General features: G+C 38.7%; 1 protein-coding gene across 5 annotated transcripts in view; it reads right to left on the bottom strand.

The window, feature by feature from the left end:
- The window catches only part of CBFA2T2 (CBFA2/RUNX1 partner transcriptional co-repressor 2), a 150,344-nt gene that overhangs the window by 49,553 nt on the left and 86,007 nt on the right, over positions 1-14,784 (bottom strand). For all 5 annotated transcript variants that reach the window (XM_082745980.1, XM_082745981.1, XM_082745983.1 and 2 more), the window contains exon 2: positions 815-958. In XM_082745980.1, coding sequence (XP_082602106.1) covers positions 815-958 — 144 coding nt within the window. The remainder of the gene's footprint in view (positions 1-814; positions 959-14,784) is intronic.

Below are 14,784 nucleotides of genomic sequence, written 5' to 3'. Positions count from 1 at the left end.
TGGGGCCTGAACTCACCAATGTGAGATAAAGACCTGAGTGGAAATCAAGAGTCAGAAACTTAACCAACTGAGCCGCACAGGCACCTCTCAATGTAATAATTTAAAATCATTTTAGAGCCAAGAAATTAAAATAGCTACATACCAGCCAAAGCATGAAAACAATATTTAGATCACTAAATTTCTAAATGCCTAAATTAGCTTAGCACTGTTCTCAGAGGGCAAAGCAAATTTCTAAAGTAAAGAAATAACCGGGGTGCCTGGGTGGCTCAGTGGGTTAAAGCCTCTGCCTTTGGCTCGGGTCATGATCTCAGGGTCCTGGGATCGAGTCCCGCATCGGGCTCTCCGCTCAGCGGGGAGACTGCTTTCTCCTCTCTCTCTGCCTTGCCTCTCTGCCTATTTGTGATTTCTGTCAAAAAAACCCAAAAAACCAAAAAACAAAAAAAATGAACCATGTGTGTATATGTATGTCTATGTACATGTGTGTTAAGTAACTTATTTTTTTAAAAATGATTTTATTTGAGAGAGAGAGAAAAAGAGTAAGAAAGAGCACAAGAGGGGAGAAGGTCAGAGCGAGAAGCAGACTCCCCGCGGAGCTGAGAGCCTGATGCAGGACTCAATCCTGGGACGCTGGTATCATGACCTGAGCTGAAGGTAGCGTCTTAACCAAGTGAGCCACCCAGGTGCCCTATATAAAGTACATTAACATTTATTTTGAAATTGTTGAACAGTATACACAGAAGGCTTATCAGCAAACAGTCACTTAGATCTAAATGTCAGTCTGAACCACAAACCCAAGTAAATGAAGAAATCTCACATGCTGTAGGAGTAAATGACACTGGCCTGGGTCCTCCAGGATTTACTGGTGGCAGGGGTGGCATGGTGGGAGGTGAGGATCTTGATTGTATCTTCACTTCCACAGGAGATCCAGGCATTGCTGGCACTCTTTTCTCAGGACCAACTACAGAGAATAAAAGTAATGGAGGTCAGAGTCTTCTATAAGATAATAAAAATCGTGATAATAATTTCAAATATAAACATTTTTCTAGAGACTGAGAAATGAAGAAGAGGCTTATTTTAACAGGCTGAATGGTAGCCCCCACAAGATATCAACTGCAGTTCCCTCTTAGCCAAGTTTCACTTTCCACACTTCCAGTTATCTGCAGTCATGGCAACCATGGTCTGGAAACAGATGAGTCTCCTTCTGATGTATAGTCAGAAGGTCAATGGCAGCCTAACACTAGGCCATAATGCCTATGTTATTCACCTCATCACACAGGCATTTTATTATCTCACACTATCACAAAAAGAAGGTTAAGTATGGTACAATAAGACAATGTGATAGAGGGAGAGAGACAATGAAAAGAGAAACAAGATTCACATAACTTTTATTACACTGCATTGTTACAACTGTCCTATTTTTATTATTACTTACTGTTGTTAACCTTAACCTCCTACTGTGCCTCATTTATAAATTAAGCTTTATTACAAGTATATAGGAAAAATATTATATATATGTATGTATATGTATATGTTTTGCTACTATCTGCAGTTTCAGCTATCCCCTGGGATCTCAGAATGTATCCCCTATGGATAAGGGATGGGGGTGGGAGTCTACTATACCTCTTAATCCTTTTAACTGGGAACATTTGCTTATTTGGAAAAAGGGTCTTTGAAGATGTACTTAAGGAACTTGAGAGGAAAAGTTCATGTAGGTGGGCTCTAAATCCATTATGAACAATATGCTCACAAGAAGAGTTGAAAAGAAACATTCATGGGGGAAGACTACCCAAAGAAGACATGGCTGCACAATGAGAATGCAATGGGACAATGATGGCAGAGACCAGAGCGGTGCCATCTATAAAGCCAAGAAATGTCAAGGACTATTGGCAACCACCAGAAGCTCAGGGACAGGTATGGACTAGATTTTTCCTCAGAGGTCCCAAAGAGAAATCAACTCTACTTACACCCTGACTGTGGCCTTCTGGCATCCTGAAAAGTGAGAGATTGTTGTCGTCTTAAGCTACCGAATTTGTGGAACTTTATTATGGCAATCAAAGGAAACTAAAACAAGCCAGCAAGGTCAAGGGGTAACATGACCTAAAAGTTAATATTGAGGATAGTAGCTGAGAAAGGAAGAAACCAGGTTACAAGTTCAGCTAATGTCGGCTGCATTCTTTACTTCTCTTTATAAATCAATCAAATTAATGGGGATGAGGGGTGGGGCCAGTAGGATTCAATGGCATGGCATGGAAATAGAATCATAATCAGTTATATATAAATAAATGATAAAGTACTAATTTTTACATATATCAACTACAGTAAGTAGGGAAAAAAAGATGGAGTCAACATCCTTAACAATAGCAATGTAAATATCATTTATGATATATAGTTATCCCAAAAGATGAAAAGTAGAGCTGAATCCAAACTAGGCACAAGCTATTTCACCATGGGGACAACTGATAAGCAGCTATTTGATTAACAGTGGACAACAAATTTAAGAAAGAGAAATCACACAGATTAGACTTAATGACATTATAAATAGGTTTGGGCTGGAGTACCTGGGTGGCTCAGTTAGTTAAGCATCCAACTTCTGATCTCAGCTCAGGTCTTGATCTCAGGGTTGGGGATTTAAGTACTGCCCTGAGCTTTTTTAAACAAAACAACAACAACAAAAAGGTCTCTGGGGTGCCTGGGTGGCTCAGGGGTTAAGCCTCTGTCTTGATCTCAGGTCTTGATCTCAGGGTCCTGGGATGGAGCCCTGCATCAGACTCTCTGCTCAGCAGGAAGCCTTCCCCCTCTCGCTGCCTACTTGTGATCTCTCTCTCTCCCCTTTTCTGTCAAATAAATAAATAAATAAAATCTTAAAAAAAAAAAAAAAAAAAGTCTGAGCTAATATCAATAGGACCTGGTACTGAGGTGTAATATTCTAATACCTTCACGGTTGTTTTTTCCCCACTAAAGAGAACATGTTACATATGTGGTTAATAACTGGGCCAGGGTCACCATAATCACCTTTAAATTGATCTATGTTCCCAACAGTTAACTCCAAGCCTTTCACTTAAGTACTATGAATTTATTCTCTAATAACGGTGAATTCAAAGCACAAGAAATGGACATACCAAAGGTTCAAATGAGAATGTTAAATCAAAGATTTCTTTCTTTCTGTGAGATCATAGCTATAGACAAAATACATTCATGACACTGGCAACAAGGCACATCTTCACACATTCATAAGCATGTTCTAATGAGGAAAATACCACTAAATATTATTTTTATGTTTCAGCTTGCAGTGGCATATTTTGGGAAGAGATATAATGAATCCATAAAGTCCATCAAGGAAGTAATGCCCTCAAGTTACAAAACCCCTAACAAAATGTGCAACTGTCTGAAAGCCATGTGGGCAACACTCTGCCAGCTCTTCCCATCTCTCCGTCCAGGACATTTTCTTTGTGAAAATTGATGGTCGTCCTGTCTGATTAGTGGACTAATGAGCTGTTGCGTTTGCCTTTTTCTTCTTGACAGTATTTTTCTCAATGCCCTTCAAAGAATGGTTGACACGTTTCCAGCTCTTCCATCTGGGGCCCAGCTTTCTGGAGGGTGGGGGAAAAGGGAAGGAAGGAACTGACAGTTGTCTCGCACTATAATGTGTTGTGTACAGTGTGCAACAACCTAGAGGGAGCCTTTCTTCAGACCACCTGCCTTTACAGCAAGGGCGCCAAAGGCCTGAGGAGGACTTAACAAGATGTGTTTTAACATTCAGCACTTGGCAGAATGAAAAACAGAGAGGAGCTTGAGCCCAACTGCAGAACACTGAATTATATACCAACTGAAAGCTTGGATACTGGGCAAAACCCAGCCCCCAGAGTACTGTTTACAGATGAAAACTACCCATATCTCCTGTTCACATCACTACTCACAAACCTGCAACACTAGTGTAATTCCTCATGTTTTAGTAACATCGTCTAATATAAAAAGCATGGTTCTGGAGACTGAAGACAGTGTGAATTCTTATTTATAAACAACATGGCTTTATCAAATCATTTCACATTTCTGGGTCATTTTCAACAAATGTAAAGTAAGAGATAGTAAATCCGACCTGGTAGGAAAGATGTAAGGGTAAGAGATAATGCCTAGACTAGTGCTGAGTTAAAGAGAAGGTACGCAGAAAAGAAAAATGATTAGAAAATAGGGGGCCTAGTGTCAAGTTCTGCATTTCACACCTAACTAGCCATCTGACCATGTCCAAGTTAGTATTAACAGTTGATTTCCATGGAAAAAGGGTATACTATTAACAGTTAATCTACCTAACCTCAGCAATATTACAGGGAATGAAATAGCTGCAGAAGCATCAAGTACAACGTAAGGGGGTATTCTGTTGGAGGCTGGGTGGCACGAAGCCCTTCATGATGCAAGAGATATATCCAAGTGGTTTATAAACCTGACAAAGTCAATAGCTGCTCAGAAGGTGGGTAAGGGGTTGTTACAAAGTAGGCATTTTCACCCTGTGCTTGGTGACTATGTCATGCCTGTATGTCATCACTGTTACAGTGACTTCATTTCTACATTTTTATGGAATGGATACTAGTATTTTATATTCTAACTGAATTCATTAAATGAACCAACCATCCCCTGAGCTTTTTTCAATTCCAGAGAACCTTAGATACTCTTCAAGGACAAGAAATTCCTTTCTCTCAAGGGGGTCTTTGAGACCATAAATACCACTACTTGGATTATCAAAGAGAAATAAAGTCTTCAAAACTAGAACCTCATAATAATCCTTAGTTCTGTCATAAAGGTTCAACTTGATTCTAAACATAGATTTGGGGGTGCCTGGGTGGCTCAGTGGTTAAGTGTCTGCCTTTGACTCAGATCATGATCCTGGGGTCTTGGGATCAGGCCCCACATCAGGCTCCCTGCTCAGTGGGGAGCCTACTTCTCCCTCTCTTGCTCCCACTGTTTATGCTCTTTCACTCTGTCAAATAAACAAATAAAATCTTTAAAAAAAAAAAAACCCGCAGATTTTAAGATTTAAAGTAACTTAGTCACTTATGAGTTTGTGCTTTATTTTGATGATTTGCATATATATGGCCTCAAAAAATAAAATCCAAACATATGACCACATGCATACCCAAGATCACTGATGCTTTCACACCTAACCCTGTAGAGACAAACAGTTTAAGCTAGAGAGGAGGAGCAAACATGGAAAAGTATGTCTGAATAATGTTTACTTCTCCATCATGCAATATGCTATGCAGATCATGAAAACACAAAACCAATGAAAAACAGAACACAGTAATAAACAGCTGTGTGACAGCAGTGCTTTTCTCCTCCCCACACAGGAATGTGAACAATCAGACATGAAACTATGAAGTGGAAGTCTTCTGTAGCTCTAAGATACTGAACATAAACATAAATCCCAGACAAACATTATTAGAAGAATCCCACATGCTAAAATAGCCCACAAATGAGAGCATTTACAAATCTTTATAAACTGCCTTTAAAGTTTTAAAAAATTACTTTGAGGCTGACAATGGAACTATAAATAGAAAAGACATAAATATGAGATAAGTAAGATGCAATTATGTTAGGAGGACTTTCCACACAACTAGAAAGAGCAACTCCCAGGACTGCAAAGAGAAAGCGTGTTTAGGTAAAAAAATGACCCTGAAGTGAAAAATGCTTTATCACTTACTAGTCTTCTATGATAATAGTTTTCCTCATCTGTCCCTAGGACACTTCCAACACGAGGTTACTATGTATGGTATCATAATATATGTAATAATGGCCAGTACACAGTAGACACTCTTCCATGTCTGCTTGAATGAGATTAAAAATCTATTAAAATTAAGAATTTCATCTGGCTATTGAGATGTTTATCTATGCTATGCTTTAGGAGGAAAAAGATATGGTCAGCGCTCCTGATTATCATCACTTAGAAAAAATGAGATGAATACAGATCTTTCACATGTACACAACAGAATTACTGATCATTCCAAACATGCTGACTAAGGAAGCCATCACACCTATTTCTTAAAAATATATATATATATCAGGGGCGCCTGGGTGACTCAGTCCGTTAAAGGTCTGCCTCCAGCTCAGGTCATGATCCCAGGGTCCTGAGACTGAATCCCACATTCTCTTTTCTCCCTCTACCTCTACTGCTAAGCCTGCTTCTACTCTCTCTCTCTCTCTGTCAAACAAATAAAAATCTTTAATTAATTAAAACAAAGTAAAATAAAAATCAGACTCCTAACTAAGAAAAAGTTGAGAAGGTTTAGATGTAATTATCTTTGAGGGCAGAGGCAAAAACAGATGATTTTCTTTTCGGCATGTGTAAGTATGTATTTATATGGTTCAGAAATCAATATAATACAAAAAGAAACATTCCTTGCTCCTGTCCCCCCCAATCCCACCTCACAGGTTGCCATTTTAACTGGTTTCTTATGTATCCTTCCATTCTTCCTCTGTGTACAAAGAACAAGCACAAATGTTAAATCCTATCCCACCCCCATTTATACAAAGAAAGTATAATGATATTAAGCTGAATGTCCCCAATAATGGCCTCTATGCAGCCACACCTTTTGCAATGCATCAGAAGTGGGATCTATTTCCCTATCCCCTTAATCTGGTCAGGCCCTCTGACTTGCTTTGACCAATGTAATGTGACAGAAGTAACAGAGTGCCAGTTCTGAGCCTCTCTTGGAACCCTGACCCTGCTATGAAAGCATCCAGACTCATCTGCTGCAGGATGAGACCACATGGGGAAGAGATGAGTTGTAACAGCTAAGGCCAGCTGATCCCTAAACCCGTGAGAGCCTAGCCTAGTCAGTCTGGTCTGCAGCTAGCTGACTGCAGACATATGAATAGGAACAACCAAGAGAAGAACAACTGTCTGACTCACAGGTATAAGCAACAAAAATAAAAAATAAAAAACTTAAAATTTTTTAGGCCACCAAGTTTTAATGTGGTTTGTTATACAGCAAGAGACTGCTAGGCAATGAAGAGATCAGTATCACAAACTGTACTCCGTTTTTTTCAGTTGTTCTTTTGTTTTGTTTGTATGTCCTGGAAGTTTAATTCCATAACCCTTTTTCGTTAACAGATGTGTGATATTCCACACCATGTGGACATACCATAGTTTATTTAAACAATCCCCTACTGACAAATAATGGGATTATCTGTAATCATTTGCAGCTAATTTTGAGGCTCTCTAGATCCCTTGTGACTGCACTGTTATTTGCCAAGCTTTGGGGAAGAGATCAAAGAAGACAGGACCCTTGGGGCACCTGGGTGACTCAATCAGTTAAGCAGCTGCCATCGGCTCAGGTCATGATCCCAGAGTCCTGGGATCAAGCCCCACATTAGGCTCCCTGCTCAGTGGAGAGTCTGCTTCTCCCTCTCCCTCTGCCTGCTGCTTTGCCTACTTGTGTTCTCTGTCAAATCAATCAATCAATCAATCAATCAATCAATCTTAAAAGAAGAAGAAGAGGAGGAGGAAGAGGAGGACAGGGCCCTGAGTTATGGGAAACACATATATTGAAATGTCTTCAAAGTACTAAGAAAATAAAGTAGTAGAGACATTACCATGTATGAAGGCCAAGGACATCTTTACGGAGCATTAAGTACTTCAGTGGAAAGGCTACGTGAATTTGCCAGGTAGCAGATAAGGACAAAAACATGAAACATATAACAGTGTATATGTATATGTATAAACAGTGTCCCTAAAGTTGGGATCAGAACCAAGGTAAAAATCAAAAAGGACTTCTTTGCCCACCATCTCTCTTCAACCATTGCCAAGGATAAGGAAATGCTCTGAATGTGTTACTGTCAGATGAGAAACATTTCCAAAATTGACAATTCTAATCTGCTAAAGTTAGAGGAAAGCACATTGAAATTACTGTTGCACTTGCAGGCTTGTAAGGCTGGCTAAGCTGAGTGTGGGCATAGCACCTGCTTAAGGATGAGCATTTCCCGTCCATGTAGCTCTACCATGAGCCCAGCAACACATCCAATTTTCTAATAACATGCAGGCTTCATATGCAGAGACAGCCAGGAGTAACTGTTTACGATGACAGATAATTTATCATTCAACAAAAATCGAGGCATAAGGACTCAAGTAGAGAAACTACCAGAAAATGTTTTCGAAGGCACCTTGAAGACATAGCTGCATTAAAACAAAATAAATGCTTTACTTTATACCAACAATAGGGATTGCAGAAACAAATTTTTTCATTCTACATTTATAAAGACAAAGAAAATTAATTTATCGAATATATTCAGCAGACTTTTTCTACTAAGAGCAAGAGTAAATATTTTTGGCTTTGTGGACCATATGGTCTCTGTCACAACTATTCAACTCTACTGTTATAGCATATTCTAGACAATCCACAAAGGAATGGCTTGGCTGTGTTCCAATAAAACTTTATTTACAAAATAGGCAGTGGGCCATAGTTTACTGACCCCTGCAATGGCTGATTAAAAAACTGGGGAAATTAAATTTCTAATTCTTAGTTCATTTACATGCCTATAAAGTCTATTTTACAGCACCCATTGAAGTGGTTCATCTAAATAACATTTTTATTCTCTTAAGACTAGATATAGAGACGCCTAAATGGCTCAGCTGGTTAAACGTCTGCTTTCAGCTCAGGTCATGATCCTGGGGTCAGTGACTCGAGCCCTGTGTCGGGCTCTCTACTCAGTGGGGAAATAGAATCCCTACTCAGTGGAATCCCTCTGTCTCCCACGTGTGCTCTCTCTCAAATATAAAATCTTCACACACACACAAAAAAGACTAGATTTAAGAAAATTTACTTATGACCTCCAAGGAAAATGACAAACAAAATTATTTTTAAAAAAAACATTATATAAAGGTAGAACACTAACATGGAGTCACAGCTAGCTGAGGAGTGGCAAAGATTTAAGGCTAGTTATCTGGTGTTCTTCCAAAAATCAGAGAGACCTAAAAGAAGAACCTCAAAGATGACTAGCAAACTGTGAAGGATCACTTGTTTCATATGATGCTAATTTCCTCCCTAGGCATCTCTCTATTCTCTATCTTCTACCAGTGCCATCTGATCCCAGACACAGACATGCAGAGTATATAAATAACTCTAATAACTTGGTAACAACAAACACAGAATGAGCAAGGGACATTTAAAGAGACAATTCCCAAAAGAAAATTCACAAGTGGCTGATAAGGACATAAAAAGATGCTTAGTGTACTTGTTACCAAAGAAATACAAATTATAATACCACAATGAGAAGGAACATACTACTGGTAACTTATATCCAACAATATGGATGAATGTCAATTAGGCTAAGTGAAAGATGCCAGACACACAACAAAACTACATACCATATTATCCTATTTATATAAAACTTGAGACAAAATTAGTAACAAAAAGCAGATGAGTGGGGATGCCTGAGTGGCTCAGTTGTTTGGAGTCTGCCTTCGGCTCACACCATGATTCCAGAATCCTTGGATAGAGCCCCCCCATCCGCATCAGCATCAGCATTGAGCTCTTTGCTCCCAGCTTAGCAGGAAGCCTGTTTCTTCCTCTCCCACTCCCCCTACCTTGTGTTCCTCTCTCACTGTGTCTCTCTGTCAAATAAATAAATAAAATCTTTAAAAAACAACAACAACAAAAAAAAACAGAGTAGCTGACTGGGACCCATGGAACGAAATGGACTACACAGGGGCATGTTAGGGGGCACAATAAATCTTTTTATAGTGATGGAAATAGTCTATATCCTGACTGCAATGATGCTAACACAATTATATACAATAGTTAAAACTCAAAACTATAAACATGAAATGAGTAAATTTTATTCTATCTGAATTATACCACAGTAAAGGTGAGAAAAAATTAGCAAACCAAAACAGCATTTTTTTAATATAATCACAATCAAGGTCAGCTTATCCAAGAAATCAAGGATAATTTTAAGTATTTAAAATCCAATATAATCCAACATACTAAAAGATTAAAAGAAACCCCTTAAAATCACCTTAATAATTACAGAAAAAGCATTTGGTTAAGACTCAATTTCTACTCATGGACAAAACTAGAAATAGAAGATCAATTCCTTAACTCGATAAAGGTTATCTTCCAAAAACCCATACAAAATGTCAAACATATTGGTGAAATATTACATAAGCAATGCCTTTCAGCTCAGAATGGAGATAAATCAGTAATTCTATTCAACAAGAGTCAAGCCAAAGCAGCAGGACAGTTAAGACGAAGTTAAGAAAGAATGGGTATTAAAGATCTGAAAGGAAGAAATGAAACTGTCCTTCTATACACACCAGATGATTTTCTGCACAGAAAACCAAAAGAATTTACCACCTATGTATTATCAGATTATGCAGGTTCAGCAAGACTGTTAGACAGAAGTTCAATATTTTAAAAATTAACTGTATTTCTATATCCTGGCAAGCAAACACTAATTTCAAAAAGGTATGAATTACAACAAAAATGATAAACCATCACAAATAAGCTTAACACAAAATATATAAGACCTTTACAAAGAATGTAAGTAGACTGAAAAGACATAAAAGAGATTTAAATAGAAAGAGCTATCATGTTTATGGATGGGAAAATTGTCACCAATATTTTTCTCTTCATTTTAATATATAAACTCAGTGCAATTCTTATTACATGCCAGCAAGATATTTAGTGTAACCTGATGAGCAAATACTAAAATTAAGGTTCAAAAGTTAACATGTTAAATGTCCAGCAACAAAGAACACACAATTAAGCTGTAGCATATTCACAAATGAAATAGTACTACTGAAATATGTCAACAAGAGCTCTCTATATTGGAAGGATAAATCCCAAAACAAAGTAGTAATACTGGGTAAAACAAAAACAAAAACAAAAACAAAAAACATGTTGCAAGTGAAAGATGGACAGTGCAATACTTTTAAAAAAGTCTAAAACCACAAAAATCTACATATAGTAAGGGATCAATCTACATATGGTATACTTACTATGCATACGTAGTAGAATCTTCTTTAAAACATGGGAACAATAAACATCAAATTCAGGATAATGAGTACTGCAAAGGGAACAAAACTAACTGAATCAGGTAGTTACAAATTATAGTTCTAATGTTTACTTCTTGGACATATCTGAAGCAAAATAAAAGACAAACCACTAAATTTTCATAGAACTAAGGGTGGGTGCTTAAGTATTTGCTATGCTGTGTTTTTTTTTCTCATTTTGTAAGCTTAAAATATTTCATAAGAAAATAAAAATCACTGGCTGCAATGGGGAATATGGTAAGATCACAATAAAAGAGGAGACTATTCCCAGGGTTGTTTCAATGAGAGATGATTGTGGCCTGAGGCTGGAGCAGCACAAAAATGGGAAAGAAGGGGGGTGGATTTCAAAGGTATTTCGAGTTAGAATAAATAGGATTTGTTGGTTGACTAGATGTTGAAGTTAAGACAAGTGACCAAGACAGAGACTAGCAGGAGAGTGTACTGGAAGGGAGAGATGATGAGTTGATTAGTTTTGTACACAACTGCTTTTATGATGCCTCAGATGGAGAGGAAAGACGAGTGGAGTAAAACGGGAAGATACAACTTTGAATCCTGATTGTACTCCCAATTTTTCAGCTGTGGAACCTTGGACAAGTCACTCTAGAGTCCTGCTTTCCTCCTCTATGACATGGAAGAAAGATGTGGAAAAGCCATAAAGTAACCAGTACGAAAGTGCTCTATTACCCTACTGAAAAAGGAGATATTATTAGACACTATCCATCAGTAATGTATTAACGATCATTATGCCACTATATGTTGAAAGTAACTAACGGGTCTCCTCCAGTGCTAATGACTTTAATATTTAAAGATATGTTGTAATTGCCTGCCAACATCAAGACCCTGTTGATAACCTTAATGCAAGTTAAAAGCAGCAGCAACACAGCTGACTTGATAATGTAAATAGGGAAAAGTGAAATATGGATTTCTGCTTCCCAGCTCCAGCAAATGTTTATTTGGAATAATACAGTTATCTACTCCAACTGCACACCATCTGTTTCAAGTCTCCACGAAGTTAATATTTCTCACATGAACAGAAATGACTTAAAACTACATTTGATTAGCATCTTGTCTTCCCATGGAGATTACCCCTACCACAACCTTAATCTACTGAGTATCAGCCTCTGAATATTGTGCAGTGTTATTGTTCTGGCCAAACACATATAGCCCAAGTCAGTAACTCAGAGATCGGAGACTGTCAGAGGATAAGCTAACTGTAGTCCTGGTCAAATAAAATCGTTCTTACGTGTTTTACTGGAGACAAGGAAAAACAGTAACATTTCTCACACAGCTAGTTAATGGCTTTCCTAAGAATCAAACCCTGGTCTCTCTGGTTCAATCTACCAATGCATCTGTGGTACAATTTCTCTGGAGCACAGAACCTTCTAGAATAATCCATCAGTAAATCCTGACAGGTCAGCTCTAAAATATATCATTTTATATCAGTCATCCCATCTCCACTGTTTCACTTTAGCTCAAGCCACTGTCATCTCACCTATACTACAGCAACTGCCTAACTATTCTTCCTGCTTTTGCTCTTGTCCTTTCCAAGCCATTCTGCATGTAGCAGCCAAAGTGTTGAATTAAAAACCTCAACTGGGGTGCCTGATTGGCTCACTTGACAAGCATGGACTCTTGATTTCAGAGTCCTGAGTTTAAGCCCTATGTTGGGCACAAAACTTACCTAAAAATTTAAAAAATATTAAATAAAAGATTTTTTTTTTTTTTTAATTTAAAAATCCTCAAGTAGTTCTTTTTACAGATCTATTTAAACTGCTGTAATGGCTTCCAAATGCCTTACAATAAAACACAAACTCTACTTTGGCTTAAAAGCAATGATTTGTTCAGCAGTTCTCAAAATGTGGTCTGGGAACTCTTGGGGATTCTAGAACCTTTGGGGTGTGTTTGGGTGTGTGTGGGGGGACAATTTTCATAATAGGTTGTCTGATTTCTTTACTCTTACTCTTTCATGAGTGTACAGTAGTCTTTTCCAGTGACTACACAATGAATGACCGCATAAGAGAACTCCATGCAGAAGCAAATGAGAATCCAGTTATCTTCTATTAAGCCAGTCAAAGAAGGGATGATGCCTGAGTGGCTTAGTCAGTTATGTATCTGCCTTCCCCTCAGGTAATGATCCCCAGGGTCCCGGGATGGAGTCCCACACCCGGCTCCTTGCTCAATGGGGAGCCTGCTTTTCTCTCTGCTTGCTGCTCCCCCTGCTGGTGCTCTCTCTCAAATAAATAAATTCTTAAAAATCTTAAAAAAAAAAAAAAAAAGATTTGCAAAACCTGTAAAACAGTGCCACCCATATTAACAGTACCACTTGTATTAACCGTTTTTTTGAAAATCATTTTTCATAAAAACGTTATTCATAACAACATGTAATAGATTTTAAAGGAATATTTTTAGAATCTATTTTAATTTCTGATGGGAATATGTGTGGGTCTCCCATGAAAAATGTTCTTTGGGGTCCTTAATAATTCTTAAGTGTGGAGGATTCCTGGGTGTCTGCCTTGGGCTAAGGTCATGGTCCCAGGGTTGAGTCCCACATCTGGCTCCTGCTCAGCAGGGATCCTGCTTCTCCCTCTGTCTCTGCTAATCACCCTGCTTGTGCTCGCTCTCTCTCTCTTAAGAATAAACAAATAAAAACCTCAAAAGAAAATTCTAAAGTGCGGGGCACCTGGGTGGCTCAGTGGGTTGAGCCGCTGCCTTCGGCTCAGGTCATGATCTCAGGGTCCTGGGATCGAGTCCCACATCGGGCTCTCTGCTCAGCAGGGAGCCTGCTTCCCTCTCACTCCCTCTGCCTGCCTCTCTCTGCCTACTTGTGATCTCTGTCAAATAAATAAATAAATAAAAGAAAATTCTAAAGTGTGCAAAGAAATTCTGAAACAAAAGAACTTGAGAACTGGTGACTGAGCCCATGGGTATCTTTCCAATCTCATATCCTAGCTGTCCTACCTTGACTCTGCATTAGGTATCCTGGCCTCCTTTCTACTTCTCAAACACACCAAGAGAACTTCCACTTCAGGACCTTAACTCAGGCTACTCCTCTGGCCTAGAACTGGCTTCCCCCAAGTTGTTGCATGGCTGAGTCCTTATCACTCAGATGTCAAGACAAACATCACTTTCTCAGGGGCAGCTTCCCTAACTGAAGCTTCTCTCCATTCTCCCTACCAGTCTATCCCATATCCTTGTTTATTCTCTTTATTGCATTCATTATCATTGTACCAGTCAAGCAAGCACTTGTTTGTTTGACTGATGCCCATCTTTGGGGGAAATAAAGGCTTTTGTCTGCTTTTTTACAATACCCTCAGCACTTATATTAGGCAACACTGAATCACAATGATTGAAAGTGGCATATCCCCAAAGTTTGGCCGGACATCAATTACCTTTTCTCTCACCCCCATTTTCTCTTTCTTTCTTTCTTTCTTTTTTTTTTTTTTTTTAAGAGTTGGGGCACAGGAGAGAGAGAGAAAGAGAGGGAGAATCTTAGAATCTTAAGCAGGCTCCATGGACAGCACTGACCACGATGTGAGGCTCAATCTCACAACCCTGAGATCATGACCTGAACTGAAAGCAAGAGTTGGACATGTAACTGACTGAGCCCCCCAGGCACTCATTTTCTATGAATCAGTACAGACCAGTCATTTCTACCTCCTCAAAATCATCCTCAAACCCCCCCTTTTTTTTCTCAGAGCCACTGCCTTAGATTAGTCCCTCATCTATCTAATTGAACTCTCTCT

The sequence above is a fragment of the Mustela nivalis genome (genome assembly GCF_964662115.1).
Source record: "Mustela nivalis genome assembly, chromosome: 8".
Taxonomy (NCBI): domain Eukaryota; kingdom Metazoa; phylum Chordata; class Mammalia; order Carnivora; family Mustelidae; genus Mustela; species Mustela nivalis.
The sequence above is the reverse complement of the archived record's forward strand: the minus strand, read 5'-3'. Positions and strand labels throughout refer to the sequence as shown.